The sequence below is a fragment of the Nicrophorus vespilloides genome, unplaced genomic scaffold, assembly GCF_001412225.1.
Source record: "Nicrophorus vespilloides isolate i.1.1-1 unplaced genomic scaffold, Nicve_v1.0, whole genome shotgun sequence".
NCBI lineage: Eukaryota > Metazoa > Arthropoda > Insecta > Coleoptera > Silphidae > Nicrophorus > Nicrophorus vespilloides.
Window position 1 is genome coordinate 83,392 of NW_017095840.1, and position 21,277 is coordinate 104,668.

Consider the following 21,277-nt stretch of genomic DNA (forward strand, 5'->3'; position numbering starts at 1 on the left):
TAGTTGGACAATTCATGGAAATCATGGAAATAAACAACAGTAGTTAACAATTTAATTGTGATGATTCTTATGAGTGTAAAGAAGTTCGTTTATCAGAAACGTACATATGCAACACGCGAACTGTCGCGTGCGACATTTACATATAGCAGGTACAAATCAAATCTAATCAAGTTAAGTAAGTAAATGGAATTTGTTCAATGCGGTTGCAGCGCACCGGCCGGGAGCAATCGGCGAATGTTTTATCTAAGATGTTGCCTAGAATGCAACGTCGTTAGTTAGAGTACACGTGTTTCGCAAATCCTTACAAATGCTCCACCATAAATAACGGAATTAGCTGTACGTGAGAGATATAATATGCTTTTGAATAGCGAACAAATTAGTGATATATCCGCATCCACCTTATAACATATACAATCCAATATATAGATACACAGTATTTATAATGGTGCGATTAAAAATAAGGAAGATTTATCGTCGGGAGAGTCTGAAGGAGATAAAATGGCTTTCCCGTTTAATCCTGCCGACCGAGCAGGATGTTATCACTGTGTGTGATATCTTAATCAGACAACCCTTACATATGCAAATGTTGCCGGCAACACCGTTCGCATTCACCGGCACACAACATAATCTAAGCCGCACACATACACAATATTTTACGGGACGTCTAATACAACCAGACCCAGAAACTATAGATAATATGATTAGGCAAAGTGGAATATAATTAGTCACAGAGAGCGTACGAGAGAATGCGTAAGAGAGAGAGAGAACTAGCAAATATTCAAGAGAGAGGATGAGTGAGAGAGAAGCTGTACACATGAGAGCGAACGAGTGAACGTGTTAGAGAGAGGAAGCTAGCGAATATTCAAGAGAGAGGAGCAGTACGAGTTAGAGCTTCATAGATAGAGTGTGGAGCGTAGTGTGTACGCGGCAATAAGACATGCCTAATTTAGGAGAGCTCTCGCATTTCTGGTTATGTATTATCGATCTAGGAGCACGAAAGTCCCGACCCCGGCAGCTCGTTATGCAACTTAGGAGATAGCCTCGAGCCGTATCTAAAACCGCTTAATTACCAAACCTAACTTCTTTTATTTACACAGCTTGGTCGGAGGAAGCCACGAGGATAACGTATTCCCGCAACGGATGTTCCATAAACCCGAGCCCAACCGAACCTAGGATAAAAATATGTGTGTGCATGTATATAGAAATGTATATAGAGAGAGAAATGGAATAGACATATGTACATAAATATTTCAAGTTCTCTTTTTTTATGTACAAGCTTATGTATTTGTGTGTGTATATATAAGTTGCAGGAGCGAGGAAGCGAAACTACTTCCGATTTTGCGGGCAAATGCACACTGAGACCTGAATAGCGATGAACCGTGTGTCAAGCTCACAATAAAATATTCACAATTCTTCCCCCGCATTATCCGAAAAATGATCTTATAAAATATTCAATTTGGTTCCAATTACCCTCCGGCTTGCCACGCATGCTTGTATACACACGTTCGGGACACCCTTTCTTTGGGATTAACTCCCGGTCAGATGGTCAGCAGTTTTATGGAATTCGGGCAATTTGCGAAGCTCGTCGAAAATATTTTGCTATGCCATCATTGATTAATCAACAAAAGTAGGTCAATAGAACTAATTTTTTCTAACATTTTATTTTTTTACTAAATTTATAATGATTTTAAATTGAATATATTGATAATAACAATATGTTATCTCATTTAAGCAATAAACTAGATTTTTCTGAACTGAATAAAATCAATAATAATTCTTCTTTTTAGAACACTTTAATATAAAATAGTAGTAAATAAAGTATCATTAATTATATAAATAAATAAAAAAATTCATATACATAGGATTATTGACTGCAAGTGAATATTCTTATAGATTATTCAAAATTACATTTTTGTCTCTAATAATAACAACAATATTAATAACAAAACGCATAAAATTACTTGAATAAGGTATGAAAGAGGAGAACCATCTTTTTAATAAATTTATGTAATAATAATAATAATAACATTTATTGTAACAAATCATAATATATACTCAAAAAACAAAATATATAACACTAAAATAAAAATAACAAATTGATCTGCTACAAAGGGCTATTAACCATAGGTCTTTCTAAATTTATGGATAACTAACATTTTTAAAAAGTAATGAATAATAGCAGTAAAATTGCAAACATTTCTTTTTATGGCTGAAAGACCTTTGGAAAGTAGTCCTTTGCAATGAATATATTTGAATATGTACGACAATTCCTCGGATAATCCGGATTCAGGGTAGTCCGGTTTGAAATTTAAAAACAAACTTTTTTTATGTTTAATAATTCTCACCAACAATGATTACGAATTATTGTAATATAATAATATGTTATAAATTATATTAGAAAATCCACGAAAAAAAATCTTAGATTTCCTAAACATTATATTTGTGTATAAAAGCACTTCAGTAATTGGACAATTTTACCTGACGATGTAAAGGTAGAAACTCTTTAGGAAATGCAATTTCATTTTAATTAGTTCATATGATAGTATGCACTTAAATTAATAGTCAATTAATGTTATTAATATTTATTTATAAAAGATTGTATGTATTTAATATATTGTAAAAGATAAGAGATAAAGATAAAAGATAACACTAATAATAAAAATTTAAAACTTATTATATTAGTCAACTTCTATACCTGTTGGTATCAATGCTAGAAGAAAACTATTTTATGTGCTTTTAGACACTAAGTTGTCGTAAATAATTATTTTCTGAAGAATGTTTAAAAACCGAAACCGAAAAAAGAAGTAACAAATTGTCAGTTTGGTTAGTAAACCAAAATTCGTTCCTATTGGTTTTTATAATAAGTTTTACTATTTAAAAATAAATAAGTTTGTATGCCAATGTTCCTTAAAATTATCTTACATTTCAATAATTTTATGATCTACAATATTGATTAGTACTAAATCATCAATTATAAAATAAACTTTTACAATAGATTTTGAATATTATTGAACCAATTTATCATAAAAAAGAGAAAGTTAATTAATGGTAGCACTTAATAAAACTATGATGATTTGTTCAAATAGATGATACATTTATCATATGAAAATCTGTCGAGTGTATCTGTAGGTTATATATAGGTGTATTATCAACAGGTTTAACGATGAGCAAAATCCATATTGGCGACAGTCTGTGTTATGAAAGCAAAAAAATCAGTGGCGTGTAATATTACAGTTGCAATATAAAATAATTTATATATCCGTTTGTCTGTTGGTGGCTAGTATTTCCCTTTCACGGAACGATTATTATTTGAAAAGTTTAGCTGTATAGGTACAAACTTGTTGATTCGTGTGTGGGTGGCCACCGTGAATGGAATGCGTTGCCGTGTGCTTCGAAATGAAATAGTATTTAATCATGTCGAAATGTGGGTTAAAAGAGCTAAATTTAAGTTCGGTAAAGGTTTCCTACTGGTACGAGAATCGATTGAAATATATATATATAATAGTCAACCCTCATGTGAACTTTTTTCTTTATTGGACTCATCATGCCTGTCTCTGCTTTTCCTCTTTCCTCCCATTGTGGTAGTACGTTTATTTTATTTCCAGCAAACTGCCTATGCTCGTGAATTAATGATAACATAATTAAGTTAACCGACGAGGGCTTCTATTTAATTTTGCCTCGGAGTTTTCAAGAACTTTCGGCCGGCACTGTCTAATACTAATTAGTAAGATAAATAAAGCGGGGAGAAAAGCTAAAGGTGGACAGGTTTCAGGTGGTTCTCGTCGGCTAGTTCATTTTCCGCACCACCGGCAAGCTTATTACTGAAAACTGAAAGCGTAGCCGCCGCAGCAAAAGGATGCTGCACCCTCTACCCTTCCTATGCGTTCCCATGTGGATCCATCAGATGATTTATTGTTGGCCGAACTAATACCCAATTGAAAGGTTGCATTCCGTAATAACTTTACGATCGACGGCGACGATGATGATCATCATGATTATGATGCTATGATGGTAGAGGGCGTAGTGATCGATCCTCTGTAAATCAACATCAGGTGGAATCCACCAATCTGGAATATAATGTAGTCCTTGGGCCAATTTGCGTTCGTTTACATTTTGCGCGCGCGAAGATTGGCCCTTCCCCTGTCTCTCTATCACCCCCCTGGCTGCGGGGGAGCTCATCAATCAAAGGGCTCGCTACGACATGATGGGTTATGCTCGCTACGAATATTAATGAAGCGCACAGGAACGTATAAATCCGTCCGTCGAGCGGTGAAACCTTTCATAACACACACACACACAGGCAGATGCACAGACACCATCGAATCCAGACCGACTTTCTACCTAATCACAATCATAACAAAATCACAGAGCCTAAGCTTTATATATCCCCCAGACATCTATAATTTGAATTGTCTTCTCCCGAAAAGCATTATGTGAATCAGCAAGGATGTCTATCAATTTGTACATTTGATATCATCCATTGAAATGAGAATACTAATTAATTATACTCATTGATTTAAATACATTACTTCAATTTGTAAACATTACAGCATTAACTTATATAATATGTATATGTAATAATATGAATAACATATAACAATGGTTTTGATTGTTATACATAGTGAGGTGTGTTTGAAACCAGATTAAATAAAATAGAAATAAACCGAAGAAAAAATAATTTGGTGTACTAATTTTTTAAAATTTATTTTTTGTGAATTAAAATTAAGTTTGTTTTGATACCGGATAATAGTGAATCCGGATTGATCAGAGTCGTACTATACTTGGTATTATTTTATATCAATAAGAATCTTGAAAGAGCTAAAACTTATAAAAAAAATAATACAATGAACCTGAGTTTTCTTATCAAATTACTATGATTACTTTCTTATTGTTGAATGAAAATCAATTTTATCGACAATAAATATGTTTAGATAAATGTATATTATCGATCAAATTTACTATTCGCTTCTTCTACATTTTTTTTTACATACTTTTAATATAATATTTAATTTAACAACTTTTTTTATACAGATGTTTATTTAGGGTTTATGTATATTGGACCTGCTAACTCCGGTTCCTAGTATTAGCATTCCCCTTGTTACTAATTGAGGTAAGATTAGAATATAGATCGGTAACATGTTAAGTAGCAAAGAGCCATTTTTATTATATTTACTACTTATAAAATGTTTTGGGAGTCGCACATAATGATACATGACCAATGGGGAAAATGAAGAATGTAGATATATATAACGTAGTGTGGGACGAATTTCAAACTTTTAACCGCCGGGAACCACACTTCTTCATAAAAGAGCCGCATGCGTCGACGATCAGAATTTAATATTTTCTTTAGAAATTAATATATTTTCTAATAGATTTCTTTTATTTTTCTTACATTTTTGTATTCCCATATACAAATTTTGATACATTCTCCTTAATTTAGCATGAAATCTTAGCAGAAAAATCAGTTTCTAAACAAATTAAAAAAGTAACAATATACATAGTTCAAATACTAAGATATTAAAACAAAGAATTAATATCAGAATTACTCAATTTAAATTTACTAGTTTAATTGGAAAAATAGTAAGCAAAAATCGATAGTTAGTTATTTTTATTAAATATAAACCAATTATAGCTCATATAATATTGAAAAGCTATTCTTATAGTAATATAAATAGTTTAAAAAGAGATATGACTTTCTCAATTTCCAATTTAGGAAAGATATATTACTATAATTTAATTTTTGCAATTAGGATCTATCAGTTTATTAGATTAATAACTCCTAATATTTAATTCAGAAAGTATACCAATATGTACGACGATCCTATAAGTTATAAAGTGTTAAAGATAAATTATGAAAACAACTTAAAGTATACAGTATAGTAAATGGGATGCTCTTATAAGTTAACACTTTATATACAGATAAATTAACAACAAAACACAAAGTTTAAGCGCGCTGCGGTTTTACATGCATTTTTCATATAAAATTAATATGACAGCAAAATATTGCAACTCCTACATAAAGCCACTCAATGTTCCATTCCGGTGGTATTTATTTACCTCTAGAAACAATATATCTATGCGAGCAAAAGCAGTAGAGAACCAGAGGGACGAGAGGCACAGTAAATCCTTGCTAGACACACAAATACTACAATTTGTTCCAAAACTCCTTCGGCAGTAAGAGCCTTTACATACGGAAACAAAGTTTAATGATATGTTTGTATTTCTCTACTCCAAGATTTGCTTCTAGATCTTTGCAATCCGCCAATGCAGCAACATCATATAGTACAACTAATGCCGAATCCATTTTCATCCGACGAATACCACCATCAAACCAATAAAACTAAATCACATTTGCATGACAACAGATGCAAGAAAAATGTTCTGAACAGAAATACCGTCCTACATTTATATTCGCATTTCTATACGATTTATTCAGTCAAAACTCGCCGACTGAATTTTAAATACTTAATTCTTCAGCACTATAAAAGGTTCCACTATGAGTGCTAAATATTTAGTAATTTACATTTATTCTGGAGAGATTAATTTTAATAACTCGGTAATTGCAGTAAATACTTTTTGAGTTTATTTTTTTAGAAGTTAATTACGGAATTAAATATTATAAAAGCATATTCATAAATACATTATAAAACGGAGAATTTCCGTTATTTAACTTTAAAATATTGTAAATATTCCGAACTAACTATATATAATAATTAGGGCTAATAAAATTATGTAAATAAATAAATGATCGACAAAAAATATATGAAAATGTATTTAGGGCTCTCAAATATTAAAATATATTCTGTAGTCACCGAAGTCAACTCTCTCCACATGCCTAGTGCTCACGAAACTCTTAATGTGGCCTATCCTAAATTTGAAGATTGTCTACTGAAAATATAAACCCATAATTCTTGAAAATTCATGATATATCTCTTTTATAACAGTAATTTCAACTACAAGTTATATATAACTACATCTTATTAATACTCTTATTAATAATTACATCTTATTAACACACAAAAATGATTATTGTCAAACTAAAACATCCATATATTTTATTTTGTACTATATATGCAAATTTATGTTATAATAACTTCAACTTAATATTTTTTTTTCAGAAACTTTTAACAAAAAAGAAATACTCAATATACAAAATGTTATTTGAATTTAATTTCATAAAATAACTTTTAAGGAAAAATAGAAAGTTTTGGATAGAACATGGTTTGAATTTGGAGAATGTAAATAGCATTCTCATGCAGTATTAGATCATAGCATCATTATTCCAGGAATTGTCTGTACGTAAAACATTAACATTACAATGTACATTATAAGCGCGCTTTTGGAAGGCCTTTCGTGCACTAAATTTTGGGCGGAACGATGTTTAGAATATCCGAGCGACAGGAAATGCGCTTTCCGCAAAATAATGCAAAATGCATCGAAAAGATTTGTTTTCTCATGGCAATTGGATGTAAAGGAGCGCCATTATCTTATGACTCGCGTAGCGGAGATTTACCCAATGACTCGAAAATACATAGGATGCGAAGAGGAGAACGAAAAAAAGAAGAAGAAAGGAGTAGGACGAAACCAGTAAAGCTCTTATTTAAATTGAAATCGAATTTCTTCGGTTCATCTGCAAAGTTGGCATAGTTATATATAAGTTGTATGTGTATATATATATATGTGTGTCTGTCGGTTTGAGTTGGAGGAAGGGCAATATATAAATGGTTTTCCGTTGGGAAGGGCACTAAGATTCTGTTGGATTAGGCGATGGAATGCGAACGAACCCTTAATGGATCAAGTGCTGCATTGCCGCAGCAAGTCGTTACGCAGCCAGACACACAATTCATCTCCTGGAGATGGGCCAACGCTTCGGAACAAATACCGAAGCCAAAAAGGAGGCGAGGAATAAGAATAAACGGAACTGAATCTATATATCCGGTTTTGCGGACCCCAATAGGGGGCCATAAATTCCAACCTTCTCCCTTTCTTTCTCTTATTGCATCTCTCTCGATATCACTATTTCTCTCTCGCTCCATCACACACATAGTGAAACCCTCTGAGTCTGTTCTCTCTCTCTCTCTTCATGTCTCTAATGTGGCCCTTGGAAGGTCTCGCACGTCCAAACATTTATTACACTCACCTCATTATTTGCACCTCCGCAAAAAAAATATAATAATATAAAGAAGGGTCGAAGGAGAGAAAGAGAAGAAAGTGGTTGGCGAACCAACTGGAAAAGCTGAGGACTTAATTCTTTAACCGCGCCGCGTCCCAGCCACTCAATAAAAACACAGGATTCACAACTCATTTTTTTTGTCTTTTCTCTCTATCTCTCTTTCTTCTTTTCCTACCCTTCTTCTTTTTCTACTCCCTCAAGTCGCAGTCCATCTTTCTCCGTTTCGTTAGCTAAATTTGTTAGCTTTCACGAGGAGTTAAGTTGTTTTGGGTCTTATTTAATCAAAGCAGATTAAAAGCAAGAAGAATAAAGGCACGAACAAAAAGAAAGCGGTTCAGATTTACTTTCCCTTCATTTCAAAGGAATATATAACTTTATTACACGCACATTTTGGAATATATGATACCTTCATACTTTACACTTTACTTAATAAATAAGTAAGATAATTCCATTAATAGTCTAACGGTACATTCCACTATACGTGATATTAAACTAAAATTCAGATATTTGAACTTTTAAGTACAATTATACAGTTTAATCCGTTCCAAAATTTCCGGATTTTTACTCGTATAATGAAACATATTAAAAAAAATATGTGTACAAAAGTTTTAAAAATGATGTAGCAGACTTCTTATCGTCACTCGTTATGCAAAACGTTGCTCGTTAAGCGAGTCATTTTTTTTACAATTTATTTTGCTCGTTAAGCGAAATGCTCGTTATGTGAGGTGTTTGTTAGGCGAGGTTCCACTGTACGTCGGTAACGAAGTCCGCAATTTCTGAAGAAGAAATTGGAAATGAAGTAATTGGAAATGAAGTTATCCGATTGGCTCAATCAGTAGATGTCGATGAAGAGGATGTTAGAAATTTTAATGCAGAAGATGATGGAACGGAAAAAAACCTTGTTAGTAATGAAGACAAATTAAAACAGGTAATATATTAACAACTAAAGAGTTACAATTAATTAATAGTTAGTATTAATTAATGCAACTTTTCTTTGTTCGAAAAAATATTTTCATTTCCTTTACGATGGAACTTATTTTTACCTCCGAATACGAAGTTTCGCATAAAGATGAAATTTTGTGAAACGCATTCTATTCGTTAATGAAGGTATACAAATTATTAGTGACATTTTTTCAGGTGTACCAATAGCCATTTTGATGTAGTTCTATGATAGAACAATTAAAATAAAATTATTGTATGCATATCAACATAATTGTTTTTCAATTTAATTAAGAAAGTACCGTGTACAAAGATATTAAGAAATTCTTATCTAGCTTCACAGACTTATACCATAGTTACAATTGTGTCTTGTCATTTTTTAACATATTTTGTATATATATATATATATTTATTAATTTATCTATGCAATTTGGTTGTTAATATAATATATATTATTATTTTTATAATATAATTTATCCACTCTAATAAGAAATGTTTGTACTACATATCTTCTATGTTTATAAGAAAAACCAGAAAAAAAAATATAAAAATACAAACTTCAAGAACAGTTCAATATTAGTGAAACATGACTGAATTGTAACAAAACTGATACAGTTATCTTTTAACATAACTCTAGTCTTCGAAATAGATTTATCATATAGGATTGCCTCAAAAAGTGCAGCGCTTTTTCTATTCTTAATAATTTTCGTATGGAGTCTAGTCGATAGATAATCGGCTCTGAAAATTTTCAGGGCTGTTTGAAACCAATAAACCGCACTAACACACTTTATTCTATAAAAGCAAAACTACGATAATTTATGTATAGAAAAATAAAATTGTTTCTTTTGAAATTTCTAACCGTACTACAATAAATTCGGACTCACTAAAACACAAAAAAAAACTAACAAGAAACAAATATTTTCATAGAAAACTTTTAACAGAAAGCAATGGAGATAAGTATTGACAATAAATTAATTATATATATACATAAGAACGCAAATATTAAATCAATTAAAACACCTGAAAATATGTTTGTTCATATTATGTTGAGCACATAACTAAAGTAAATCTGCCTCCGGGAATTAAATTCAATTTATTGTATACTAATATAGTTAAAGTTTAGATCGAAGTTTAGTATATTAATTTTTTTGGCGAAATAGTAACTTCTCCTAATCAAGTTAAGAACTAACTTTGTTAAACTTAATAAATAACTTTGATCAAATCATTGTGTTCAATAATAATTTTTGTCAGTTTATCGAATAACTCATGTTTTTGTAGAAATTGTAAATTTTCTTAAAAGTTAAAAGTTTTGCTTGCGCTTAATTTGCAGCTCGTCCTTTTCTTCATCTTAATTTTATAATTTTACTAGCAGAACGGTATGTTCCCAAAGTTCATGCCATTTTAGCCTGGGACTTCCATGAATACCAAAGTGTACGAACGAAGTTCACTTTTCACACGAATGCCTTCGTCCCGTTGTTTCCTGCTCGCCTCAGGGTGCGATCGTGTTAAGAAATACAGGAAGAACCACGTGTCTTAGCATTTCAGTTACATCCTTTTTGTGTCCTGTGTTTCATCCGTCCGACGTGCATCATTCCCATTTCGTAAACTGATTGCGACTTATGTCACCAAGATTTCGTTTTACATGCAAAATCGTGCAACAACGTTCTAAGGCGACGAAATGCAACAAGAAAATAAACGCCGAGCAAAGATTGCGTGAAAATAAGTACAAACATAGTATCAGGGAAATAATAGTAACGGAAACTTCTCAACAAAATACATTTGCAAAGCTGATCCTCGAAACTAATTTGGAGCGTGCCGAAACCCACAGCAGGATTTTCACAGATTTAATGCAGGACTTTGTGCTGACATCACGATACGAAAGATATGGTAATTTCGCAGCTTATATAAATGGTGTAAATATACATATAATTTAAGTAAAAGATATAAAGAGAAATATTTTTATTTGTACTTATTTTTTTGTATTAAATGGTATACAAAATAAATATTGCCACTTTACATATAAAACCAACAATATTCACGCTTCTTTACTCATACATTAATATTGTAAAAAGTACTACATTTATCTAAAAATAATGTAAAAATATAACTTTACAGTATAAAAAAACACTTGTTATTTATTTTACACATTATATTTTCACTTAATTTTTAAAGAAATATATTTTGTTTTTATTTAATTTTTGACTATATTTGTTAAATGTAATCAGCCCTCAAAATATTGTATTTATCATCAAAATAGGACAAATCGTAAATACATCGCACAGGACAAAAGCGCGCAGTAAAACAACTTTGACAAATGCACTCACGACTTTCAATTAACTGCCTTAGGTTTGCGGGTGTTTGTTTTATATATATTTAAAAATATATTCACTAAGACACTAGCCTTTGGTTACTAACAACTGGGTATGGTTTGGATTTTAAAAATATATATAAATTTTCGTGTATTTACTTGCTTTTCTTGGCGCGCTTTTGTTACGGAGCCTAAAATAAAATTTTACAGTACAAACAAACACTGATTATTTTTTGATTTAAACATTTTGTTTTCCCTCAATTGTTACATTTTCTTTTTGCTTTTTAATATTTAATAATATTTAATATTTAAAAATACTGGAAAATACAGAATTTATTTCAAAAATAAAAATGAACTTTACAGTACAAAAACCCACTTGTTATTTTTGTAAATATTCAATTCTGTTCAATAAAAAATAAATCCGATAATTGATTAAAACGTAAACAATATATAAAAATACTAATAGTATATTATTTTACATTTTCCCAATTTTTTACTCATTGAATGATGGAAAACAAAATAACATAAAAAGAGTATAAGTGTTTCAATCCGACCGTTTGTTTCCAAATATATGCCCAAATTTTTAAACATACAATCAAAAATGTGAAAAGTTTGTGTAGTTTATTTTTTAAACAATTTGTTTAAACAAAAATATCATAAATATTTTTATTTTATGCCATTAACTATACATTTCGTGGTGTATATGTATATGATATGATAAAAGCAGTTAACTGGATGATGTACTAAAAATGCTGCAATTTCTTCCTTTGATAGGGTATTATAAATATTGTTGAATAACCGGTGAAAATATGATAACAGAAATTTTGTACATTTTTTTTTGTAGTCTTTTGGAATTTAATTATTTTAGAAGTAATGTTGGTATAATATATCAAATTTTGTAAAAAAAATTGTCAACTTGAAAAAAATGTAGAAAAATCTAATAAATATTGTTTAAATTAATTTATATTAGTTGACAAACAAAAGTGTTTAGTCTCTTCATAATGTTTATTTAGAATTATTTAAATCAAATTTTGTTATTGAAATAATTATTTTACATCGATTTTACATCAAATATTGTACTAGTCTAATACTGTCAGAAATGTTATTTCTAAATAGAAAAATGATTTATTTCAATTAAATTACGATCCTGCGGAACAGGTTGGGCCTATTGATATCGCCATTATCCGTCCTGCTACAAAAGGTTGCAAAGCCCACACAGCATATGTATGTTCGTTAGTGTACGGTCCCCATTATGCAGGAATCGCTGCCAAAGACAGCTTTGTTTGCTTCCCTGCCATCAATAAATACATACTTTTTGATACCTGCAAACAATACATGTGAATACCCAAAAAGAGAACTTTCCACCTTATTATTGTTATATAACAATTGGCAACGACATATTATTGCCTTTCTTTTCATTCTTAAAGAAATATCAGATCGAAAAACATTAACTACTGAAGTTGAACACTGAATCACAAGCTAAAATTGTAGTATTTAGTATATGGAAATATTTAGGGTATTAAATATTTTCAAGATGACAAATTTAAAGATAATATATTGTTTACAGTCTTTCATGTTACCAAAAGTAGTTGAATAGAAAGATTTTTCAGAAATACAAAAGTCATATTAACTCTACGAAAACCAAGCATTATTTTATATGAACAAGAATAATTTAGTACCCTAAAAAAAGTTTACTATAGTCTTTCATGTTACCAAACATGAAAAAAAATAGTTGGATTGACAGGTCTAAATGTATACGAGTAGAATACAGAGAATACGTATGGATTACAGATCAAAAAACTATCAAAATTAATATGAATGATGAAAAATAAGCATAATTTCACATAATTAATTGTTCAAAAAAAATATTTCCAATCTATCACAATAATTGATTTGAAACAATGCTAATACATCTAAGAATTGTCAACTAATAATTTACCGGTATTAATGTTTAGAACACAATAATCTCTGCTCAAAACAGGAGATTTAGACTAATAATCGTTGGGAATTTATTGCTGCGAAACTAACCAGGAAGAATATAATCCGAAGGTTAAGTACCCAAGAGGTCCTTGCACGCCGTAAATTTATTTATGATACATATATATATATATACTCCTTTTTTTAACATATTTCACAATCGCGACATGAAACACGGGCGGCAAAAAGTTAACTAGATTTACTTTATAAATATACAATTTCCATGTCAAAGTGCACATGTTCTTCCCGTTCTTTTTTATATTTATTTTACTCGTTCTTTTTCTACTTTCCTGATTATTTATGTAGCGTGGATATACTGTTTAAATATTTCTAAATAAAGCGCAGTTTCTCCATTATTCACGCATTTTATTTATGCACGTCGCTGTTAGTACGGTTGCTTTCGTTGTGCAACCTGAACTTCAGTTAGTGTGCATAATTGAAAGGACGAGACTTTTTTGAACAAACAACACTAAATTAAACTTGTATTACACTAATAATAAATATAGTGGAAATTCGATTCTCGGCTGTAAACCGAAACCATTTCCCCCTCAAACAAAACCATATTTTCGGGTTATACCATCTTGTTCGAAAACCGAATTTATATTGAAGAATGGGGCGACTAATAACCGAATGGTTAAGTCGCCCTACCCACAAGCTAGTGGGCGCAGGTTCAAGGCCCTTTGTGAGCCCTCTTGGTGCTCGCAGCAATACGGCCATTGTTTATCGCAGATGGACAGTGAAATGAATGAGGTTCAGCATATGGACCTTCAGCCAAGTCGATGAACAATGACAGTGTTAAACATAGCAGCAGATTCACATTCAAAGGAAATAGTGGAATCGCAGAGCATCACTATACTACTGAAGTTAACTTACAAGACGACAGTCAACCAGCAAATTAAAAAATTAAATCATCATAATGGTAACTATCCACCGGGAAAGATTATCCATTTAATGTCAAACGCGATATTAAATTTACTTAATGTTCACATTGATAAACAGATTGTGAATATAATTACACAAAATAAAAAAAAAATATTGAAGAACAAAAACTATGCACAAAAACTTATAATTTCTATTTTGGTTGTTGTTCGGATACCAAAGCAATCGAGATTTGACTAAATAGAATGAGTCAAGAAAAACAGTTTAACACTTAATTATATTTTGATTTTGTAATAATGGACAAAATATACAAAAAATCTCAACAAATTGTATTAAAAAAAATGTTTGTTATCAGAAAATCTCGATATTTACTTTTATATCCTTTATTTTCATTGATTTTAAATACAGTTTTTAATAAAGTTTAGAATATAAGGTCAAGCTATTTGCGAATAGGGTGATAAAGAGTTGAGTAAATGTGATATAGGTGGAATGAGGACTTATCCAATGATATGGTATAAACAGTTTTGTGTTAGAAGGGTTTAGTTAAAGGCGCCACAAGTTACACCATGATAGTGTTTCAGAAAGCAATCTCTGAAGAGCGGAAATTGCGAAATGTAGTGTGTTAGAATGCGATACTATTACTGCGTCGTCGGTATATTGGACTATGTAAAGGTCAGGGTTAATAATATTTGGGTCATATTTATACATGACATATCAAAACAGGCTGTACGGAAGTGGTGATAGAGAGGAATCTTATGGAACGACTTGATGAGTGTAAATATTATGAAAGGATCCCATACGGATTTCAACATCAAGTGAATAAGTTTCGAGTAATAGCTATACTATGTTCATAAGTTTAGGTATAATGTTAATGAATTAACGACTTTTCGGAAAAGTAATATACAATACTACAAAAAATGTCAATTGTGCACAAAATTTTAAATTAATTAAACAAAATGAAAATTAGATTTATGAAGTTATTAATTTTAACACAAAAACTAAAGCAATATGCAAATTTATTTGTATGACTTTTTAAATAAAATGCTGAAACAAAAGTATAAATCGGATATCTGTCATTCCAATTGATTTTCTAGGAGTCTACCAGAATACAATATTAACATTGTTGACAATAATGACTATGAATTTTGATAAACTATTGACATATATAAATTTCGAAGTATTGCACTACGAAATATTGAAAAATATACAAAATTCGACAAAAATATAAATCTTCCATTCATTTGTGATTAATTGCATCAATAACGTTTTATAATTATTACCAAAGCGCCAATTCTGTTCAATAAAAGTCGTTATAATTATTTTTCTATTTTTATACCATGAATCTAATATTGCAATACCATACTCAAATATATATAAAAAAAAATAGTAAATTTTTTAATTTATTATAAAAATGCTTCCACCTTTAGTTATTTGTAAATCTGTACAAACAACTTATAAGATAATTCCAACTTGTTTTAAATAACATTATGAGAAATCTATCAATTTGAGGCACGAGGGCCATATACAACCGACAACGAATATTTGTGCAACTCAGCAGCAAGATTTCACCCGATCTAGGAGACATAGTAAAAGAGAAGAGACCAAAAGATCCAGGAAAAATACATTAATATATTTTTACACTATTCTTTTTTTTTGTGTTTACGTCTCACATATACTTAGAACTTGTTTATTTGACACGTTTTGATCTGTGAGTGTGAATATTTTATATTTAATTAAGGGTAATTATCTGTAGACGTAACTTCTAATAATATATTTTTCTTTTTATAGAATTATGGTGAATAGAAAATGTCCTGAGAATAAAGTCAAACTTAGAAAAATAAGATTTATACGTTTTGTATTTAAATAAATGTAATATGTATAGAATAAACTCCAATTTAATTTTGTTCACTTTGTAGAATTATGAATATAAAATGTCTTTTATCGGAATGAAAGGCATAAAAATATACAAGGAATAAACAAAAAAAACAAAATGTTCTTGTTTGTTTTTCTACAACACTCGTCGTAATTCATAACATAATAAGAGGGAGTAAAAATTGGAGTCAACGATAATTGAATTAATTTATAGCTCGGATTCTGCCAAATGGCGCTACTGTATATATTGAAGAGCCACAACATCTCGGATGTCGACACAAGGGGATTCAATGTAAATATTATTTATGAGTCACTGCTTTTGGATTGTTGCCTGTATTATAACGAATATTATTTTGTATTAAGAATATTTGAGACACTATAATGTTGAATCTCAGGATTGAAGTTGGAGTTTTTATGATAATAATCACTAAATTATTAACAACTTCTTGGTCTAGATTCCGGTTCCTAAGGAGTTTAGGTTATAGGTTTGTTCCTAGATTTTTATATGTGTCTAACTAGAACTAGCGACTAGCTTTATATTACATAAACATCCTATTTTATAGTAGGGAAATGACATAGTGGGAGTACAACATTTGGTAAGGGAAGATAGTACTTTTCGGAAGAATGAACTTTACTTAACTTTCCCTAAACATTAAGTAATTAGGCGGATGTACATATTTCTAGTCATTATCGAATGGCCTTCTGAATTTGTGTACAACAATAGGTCTTACATGGTGATTAACAATAGTCGTTACACATTGATTAGTTGGAATCTTCCTAAGTAGAATTTGTACAAGTACATACATATACATGAATAAAATAGAGAGGGTTAATACTAGTAACAGTTATACATAACAATAATAAATATAAACTTGTTCATATATTCCACAATTTTAATACAAGCACAAATAAAACAAATCAGAATTACTGAAGTAATCAAAAATGCTTGTCTTATATTGTAAGATTTATTATTAAAAACAGGTCAAGGATATATTGAATCCAAGTTTGATATCGTTTTGAACCGAAAGTTTATCTACTTATTTATGTTTGACTGTGTGCATTACATTTAAATGCAGTCGCAATACATTTGCAAGAATGCGTTCATATTAAATTTCTTTGTTTTAATTAACTGACAACCGCACTATACATATTTAATAATTAATCCAGCAGTAATAAAGTATTTTTTTAAAGAAAAAAACGAATTTATTGAAAAAATCTAAGTCAACTACAAATTTGGGGTAAGCATATTTTAAGAAGCTGGTATAATTACAGTAAAATTTCAATACTTTTTTTTATAAAATACCATACTTTCTCGTTCATATATTCATAAATCTGGCAATTTTATATTTACATAAATATTTCATATACAATTATTATATAATATGTTAATAAACAGTTAATTTCAAGTCAATAAATATAATAATTATATTGGGTTATCCAGAAAGTTCGTGCCGATTTTTGTCAAGCACCATTCGATGCCTAAGTATATCAGAATTGTGAAAAACAATGAACTTGTGTATATATTTTAAAAAGTGAGATTTCAACCATCTTTAGAAAAAAGTTTGGTTTAGATCAAATGAAACTGACACATTTAGTACCCATGTGAAGATAGAAAAAAATAATGTGTGCATTTTAGACTTCGATACTCTTCTATTACTGTAAAGCCAAAAATGCCAATAAAGCAATAAATAAGTTATATTCTGCTTACGGAGAAGTTGCTTTAGAGTTTTCTTCTAGTACTAATGAAAAAATCAATCAATCGTGAATGAACAGAGATATAAAAAATATCAAAAGCAACTATCGACGAACGTTTTTGAAGCTTGCTTACATAAACCGTCAAGATATACTAGTTTTATACAATTTAACGGCAATATCTTATATATCTTTTACTACTCGACAAAATTGTTGGAGTCGGATAGTTATATTTGTCCACTCGTTGCATTGCACGTTCCGATTTCCACAAATTTAACTCTTTGCAAAATTCCATTCTGGGAGGATGTAATGTTTAAGTAGCTTGAAACATGATGAAATGTTTATAGCTCAAAAATGGTGTATACATAATTAAAAAAAAATATTTATCTATATATATATATAAGTTTTGATTTTTAATTTTCGGGAAAATCGGCAGGAACTTTCCAGACAAACCAAAATATTTTTTTTTATATTCTGTATTGAGTGATTATAATTGTTTGAAATTAGTTTTATCGAATTTAGTTAAAGTACATAAAAAGCGTAATTTCATTGATAATACATAAAGTAAATAATTCATAAAGTTATCCAATTATCATCAATTACTTCTGAATGTCTAAATATAACTTACACTTTACGTCCAAACATATAAATAATAAAACCATGCTACTTTTTGATGACCAAATATAATTATATCGCATGTGTATATATATAAATTAATTAATAAATTGATATTTTGAAAATGTAATCTGTTATGTATAGCTTAATAACTAGGAAATTCAATGATATATAGCCATAATTTAATTTATCATAATTACATTTCAAACCTTTCAAATGAATCATGTAAATTTCGACAACTAATTGCTATTCTGGATAATTAATATCGTAGCTCACTATAAATCATTGTTTTTTTCTGTATTTATTTTTATCATTATAACATTATAATTTCTGCAAAAGTTATAAAAAAAATAATAATAAATAATTACTTTGTTAAGTTTATAATGTGAGTATAATAGAATAAAATTAACCCAAAATACATGGCTTTACAGTTTAATGCAACGCGAGAGGGAGACGAAAAAAAAACAGTTAATAAGGTTTACATAAAATTACGCAATTTACATGTGAAAGTCCCTAGTGTAAATTAGAGAGTACATTCAGTTTTGTTTCGAATTTAAGCAAAGTGCAAAATTCAACGACTATTTAAATATTATAGAACAACGATTTACGTTATTTATTTAAAATTTTAACAAGAAAAAATAATTAAAATTATTACTTTAATAACTTCTTTTCCATAAACATATTTCATAAATTGTTATAAATTAAAAAAAGATATATTACTTTTGTAATTTTTATATGTTTTAATACTTACCAATAAACGCAACCAATTATGTTCAATTTAGTGTACTTGAGATAATTACGTATTTTTACATAAACTCTTGTGATTTATTCAATGGTATTATATTTTATTTTGAAATCGTGATTTTATGAAACTCGTCGAAATAAGAAATAAATTTATCACTTTGAAATAAACATAAAATTATTTGTAAAAAAAAAACAATTATTTTCTTATTAAGAAAAATTTATATGTTTTATGGATAAAAAATATTTACGTAACTTTTACATTGCAAAAATTCATTAATTAATTAAACATTTTGAAGTTTATTTAATTAATGTTAATTTATTTAAATAAATTCTAAACTGAAAATTAATTAATATAAGTTAATTTAAGATTTAAATATTTTTATTTCGATTATTCAGTTTTTAAACTTATATATTACAGGCATATTTTAATATTAATAAGCAAAAAATGTACCAATAAAGAATTGCAAATAAAAAAATATTAAACAATAAAATATTAGTTTTTGTTAAATTTTGTATGTATGTTTTATTGTTGTAATACATTATTTAAAAATAAAGTATGATGTGTGAAGTAAGTGTGATTTCTTATATTTTATATTATTCTTATTTATCTACTCAATTAAATTTTAAAGTTTTCTTTCATTTTCCATGTGATTTTCCCAAAATATACTTATTATAAATGGAATTATTTTATACTTTTCTATATTTAAAAAAAGAAATAAAATAAATTATTAAGAAGAAAATTATATTTGTCTAACAATATTTTAAGGTTTATATTGTTATTACTTTGTTGGAAAGAATGACTAGAATATTAAAAGAAAAAATTGTATTAGTTTGAATTATATGCTTTTTGTATGTTTTCTTATTTAGACAATAAATTTTACTTTACTAGTAATTCACTTTGTATAAATAATTTAAGTTTAACGAGATATTTAAATGAAAAAATATAGTACTGAAAAGTATAACTGTATCTTTTTTAAGTTAATTTACAAATAGTTAAGAATGAATTGTATAGAAAAAATATGATAGCAGCTTTGAAAGAAGGAAATGCATTATTTCGAATTACAGCTATAACTACTTGCGACAAGCAAAATGGGTATGTCATTCTTTTCCGGAACAAGTAAATTAGTATTTTCTATAACTTTTCGCGCTTTCGGTCTTAATTAAAGCGTCCCTTCGGAGGCCCGAAGGGAGTTACTAAAGTTTCCTAATTGTATTTTTAATTCCCTCTGTTTTCTTTCCTGCTTTTCTTTTCGGTTTTGTTTCATGTCTTGTGCAATTTTTGGCGCGATTGCAATTTCACGCGAGGATGTTTTATATTTTTATGTTTTCGAGTGAATGTGTGTATATGCACAGGGGGTGGCGGCGGTTTCAGTTTCAGCTTCGGCTCGGGTTTGGTTGCTCTGCAACAACCCCACGTTTAAGGCGCCATGAAATATGTCCCTCCGCGGTCGCGGCAGCAAAACTTCCCCAAGACTGTCCAAGTTTCCAACAAGTACCGGGGGTGCTTGCTTGCTATCCTCTGTATATAAAGCAGCGGTTGCGGCGTAATCTGTTTCGTAGATGGTGTGTGATTTAATAGAGTCCTCCTCTTGCATTTTGCGGGTATGGGGATGGTTCACAAGTGATGATGAAAAGCACTATGCACTATGATCGCTATTTTTCTTTTTCTTTTATGGGTCATCTTTGCGGGATTATCGTTTTTTTTTCTGTTGTTGGTGCACTTACCGTGAACTTGAACAAGTGGTAAAAGGGACAAGAGTAGCGTCAAGTTTCGGAGCGCGGATTTCATGACTACGATAGGTCAGAGACCGCGATCATCACCCGACGAACGAACACACAAGCTTACGGCCCGAGCGGCACGCGGATTCTGAACTTCCTCCGACAGAAGCGCCAGAAGCCAGCGCAGGCTCCGTCCGGATCCACGTGTTCCGGGTCCTTCTTCTACGTCCACTCCCGCCGTCTGCCTATCTCCGTCTCCCTCTGACCCATCGAAGCCAACCCCCATCGTACACTTATTCCATCTCCACCTCTGCTGTTTCTTCCTACCCCCTTCGATAAATTCTCGTATACACGCAATG

The 21,277-nt window shown here is 30.0% G+C and overlaps 1 protein-coding gene across 7 annotated transcripts in view; it reads right to left on the reverse strand.

Moving 5' to 3' along the window:
- The window catches only part of LOC108566433 (neurotrimin-like), an 86,751-nt gene extending 65,693 nt beyond the window's left edge, over window positions 1–21,058 (reverse strand). For all 7 annotated transcript variants that reach the window (XM_017926334.1, XM_017926326.1, XM_017926309.1 and 4 more), the window contains exon 1: window positions 20,925–21,058. In XM_017926334.1, coding sequence (XP_017781823.1) covers window positions 20,925–20,988 — 64 coding nt within the window. In that variant the 5' untranslated portion in view covers window positions 20,989–21,058. The remainder of the gene's footprint in view (window positions 1–20,924) is intronic.
- Window positions 21,059–21,277: the final 219 nt, after the last annotated feature.